Source organism: Myotis davidii, unplaced genomic scaffold, assembly GCF_000327345.1.
Source record: "Myotis davidii unplaced genomic scaffold, ASM32734v1 scaffold732, whole genome shotgun sequence".
Taxonomy (NCBI): domain Eukaryota; kingdom Metazoa; phylum Chordata; class Mammalia; order Chiroptera; family Vespertilionidae; genus Myotis; species Myotis davidii.
In genome coordinates this window covers 341,593-344,956 of record NW_006284349.1, presented here as the reverse complement: position 1 = coordinate 344,956, position 3,364 = coordinate 341,593, and the positions used below count along the sequence as shown (strand labels likewise).

The window sequence follows — 3,364 nt, the reverse complement described above, 5'->3', positions numbered from 1 at the left end:
GCAAGGGAGGCTACAGGAGAAAGAACTTACCTGGGAATGGCCAGGTTATTCTTTATGGCATGAAAGTTAGGGAGGCGTTCAGAGAAAGATGAGAAGTGTTGGGGAGTTTACAGAGGACAGATCACGAATTCCACTGAATGGATTTGGCTGGATGGAAAGAGACAGATCTGGGGGGAAATGAAAGGAAGCCAGAACAGTTTGTGTGTGCAGGTGACCATCGGTGACCTAGGAGATGTGGGTTTCTGGGTGACTGATAAAGCTAGGAGGAGAGGCATGGAGGGTGTGTGAGGAGTGTCACTGAGGAGGAGGCGGGTCACAGGTGCAAACTGGAGCACAGGGGGCCCCTGGATTCTCGTTCCCACCATTAATCCCATGAGGTCTGACGGCTGGGGGGCTGGACAAGGGCCTCACCAACTGCTAGTTTGGGCAGCGGCAGCTTGATACTGTGGGGGCCTCTTTTTGGCTTGAGGGCAGTGGTAGCCAGCGGAGGGAAAAGATGGTTTCATCTAAAGAACACGTTGCAGAAGCGATTTCTTTTCTCCAGACCTGGTGGTGATCTGCTGAGAGAGACCTTATCAAGCAGAGACTGTCCCTTCCCTCTGTGACTCTCACTTGTGTGGCAAGATTGAGCTCAATGATTAAGCACAGCCCCTCTCCTATGGCTCACAGAAGTAAGGCAGGACTAGGGGTTTAAGAGGAGGAGGAGGGGCCCTAGCCTGGCATCCACAGGACAAACCGGAAAAGGACTGAGCTTCCGTGAGTTGAGATAGAGGGGAAAGAGACACATTTATAACTAGACAATTCGGCACAAGCAGGCACTGAGCTAGAGAACTCAAAGACTGGAAGCCATTCGAAACGCAAAAAAAGTTGGGGCAAGTCTAATCACCTTTCCCTATACCAATGCATAACTTGAATCTATTACTTTATAATAAGTCATGGTAGGGCAAGTTTTTGTTCTTTTTATTCTGTTTAAAAATTGTGTTATTCATGTTGCTTCCCATCTTCCATATGATTTCAAGGATTGGATTGCCAATTTTCACACATACACACACACACACACACACGCACACACACACAAATACTGCTGTAGTTTTTCTTGGAATTGTATTGAATTGATGGATAAATTTATAAACAATTAACATCTTTACAATACTAGAAGTTCCTGTTCATGAACATAAACATTTTACTTATTTAGTCATTTTTATGGCCTCCGTTAAACTTTTATAATTTCTGCACAACAGGCCTTGCAACTCTTTAGGGTTTGTTTGTTTCGTTTCTTTCTAGATACCTTTTGAGGTTTGTTACTTTCTGAATAAAATTTTTAAAAATTAGAGTCTTTTGTCTTTGGCGGAGTGGTTTTCATAAATTGTTACTATATCCTTCAATTCTGTGGCACTTCCATATTTGTCCTGACAGCTTTTCTGTTGAGTCCTTTGGACTTGGATGTGGATACACAAATTAACTATGAGTGATAACATTTTGTTTCTTATTTTTAAAATTTATTTATTCACTTGTACCTTCATATTTATTGGTTTTGGGGGACCAGGAGGTCATCAATGGCCTGAGATAAACAACTAGAATAATACAATTAGTAGTTGAAATGTGTAAGGCTCCTAGCAAGTATTACAGTCATCATGGCAAAGCGGATACATAATAAATAAAACAATGCTGTGCTACCTTAGAATCGCAGGGCCTATTTATACATGGCAGGAATAGCCATGCACAAATAGATGGATGAGAATCACAGTGGATAATCTCTGGCAGGAAGTGATGCATTCATGGAAGGCAGGGGGTAAAGGAAATTAGGAAAGATGCTCAGGTCAAAATGGCAAAAAGTCACAGGGAGAAAGATAGTAAATCACACTTGCACGTAGACAGGGTGCAGCGATGAAAGGTAGCTCCTTAGGTATTTTTAGGAAATGTTTTTACTCCTCTGTCTATACGTTTAGCATGTACCACCCGTTAAACATCGCTGCCACAAAATACAAAACCTCGCTTCTCACATTCAATAAAGCCACTCACTCACCATTAAATGCCGAGTTCAGAACGAAGCCAAGCAGTGCCACGTCATTGGCACAGGGGCATTTTGTTGCTCTGAGGCCGACCACGTGTGGAAATAACTTTCTGATGTTGACTTCTGTTAGTACAGTCCCAAGATTCCACTGAAGAATGGGTTCTATGAAAATCAAGTTTGGGTGTTTAAATTGTGGCAGCAGTCTTGAAAACGGAGCATTGCTGCTTTCCTTGAAGGATTTTAGAGCAACTATGTAAATGAACTATCCCATTGTTCCAAAAATGGGGGCATTGCCTCACGCTCCGTCCATTAAAAATAGGTCAATTCTTATTCCCAGAATAGAAAGAAGGAAGCCTTGTTGCCCTTAATGGAGGCCTGGCAAGGTCACCCTGCAGAAGAGCATGTGAGATGGAACACGCTGACTGCCTTCATGATCTTTGGAAAATATAATTGGCCACAGGATCTACCCCCAGAAACTAAATCTTTGGGTCACAGGATATGCACATTTATAAACTGGAGCACAAATTCTTCTTCAAGAACCCATACATTTACTTTTATGTTTTATTATTTATTATTTATTTTTTATTGATTTCAGAGAGGAAGGGAGGAGAGAGAGAGAGAGATAGAAACATCAACGATGAGAGAGAATCATTGATTGGCTGCCACACTGGGGATCAAGCCCCACAGCCGGGAATTGAACCGTGACCTCCTGGTTCGTAGGTCGACGCTCAACCACTGAGCCATGCTGGCCTGGTTACACTTACGTTTTGTTCTCTTCCCCCAACACCATCTAAACAGCAGTAGATATATGAAAATGAGAATAAATCCAGAGTCACAGTTGAGAACAGGGAAGTTAATCTTTAGTGGCCAAGACACTCAGAGGGTTTTCTGGGAGATAGAAAGAAGTTAGGGTGGAACCAACAGAGAAACCAATCTGAAGTGGGACGGCTTCAGCCCAGCAATCTGCTCTTGGATGTGCAAAGGGTTGGAGCCAGAGAAAGTAAAATTTTACTGCGTAAGAAAATGGGAGGCTTTCTTTTCTTCTGGAAAAAAAAAAGAGAGAGAGAGAGAAAAGAGCATCCAAAAACGTTAAGCCAGGGAAATTTGACAGAATACTGCTCTCTGAATTTCAAAAATATCATCAAAAGACTTTAAAGAACAGAGATATCTGATAATCAATTCTTGAACTGTTTACATTTCTTCAATGTAAACCTCTTCCACCTGCCCAAACTTTTAATAAAATCTGCTACAAAACCAAAGGCTGCACGGGATATATTTTTCACAGAGTGCAAAGCCAGGAGAGGAACTAGATTTCCATCTGGGTTGACATAGTTTAGGGAGCCAAGAAGG

The 3,364-nt window shown here is 42.2% G+C and overlaps 1 protein-coding gene across 1 annotated transcript in view; it reads right to left on the bottom strand.

Annotated features, from left to right (window-relative positions):
- Positions 1–3,364, bottom strand: part of CATSPERB (cation channel sperm associated auxiliary subunit beta) — a 77,043-nt gene that overhangs the window by 52,555 nt on the left and 21,124 nt on the right. The window contains exon 6 of the mRNA XM_015571279.1: positions 2,027–2,176. Coding sequence (XP_015426765.1) covers positions 2,027–2,176 — 150 coding nt within the window. The remainder of the gene's footprint in view (positions 1–2,026; positions 2,177–3,364) is intronic.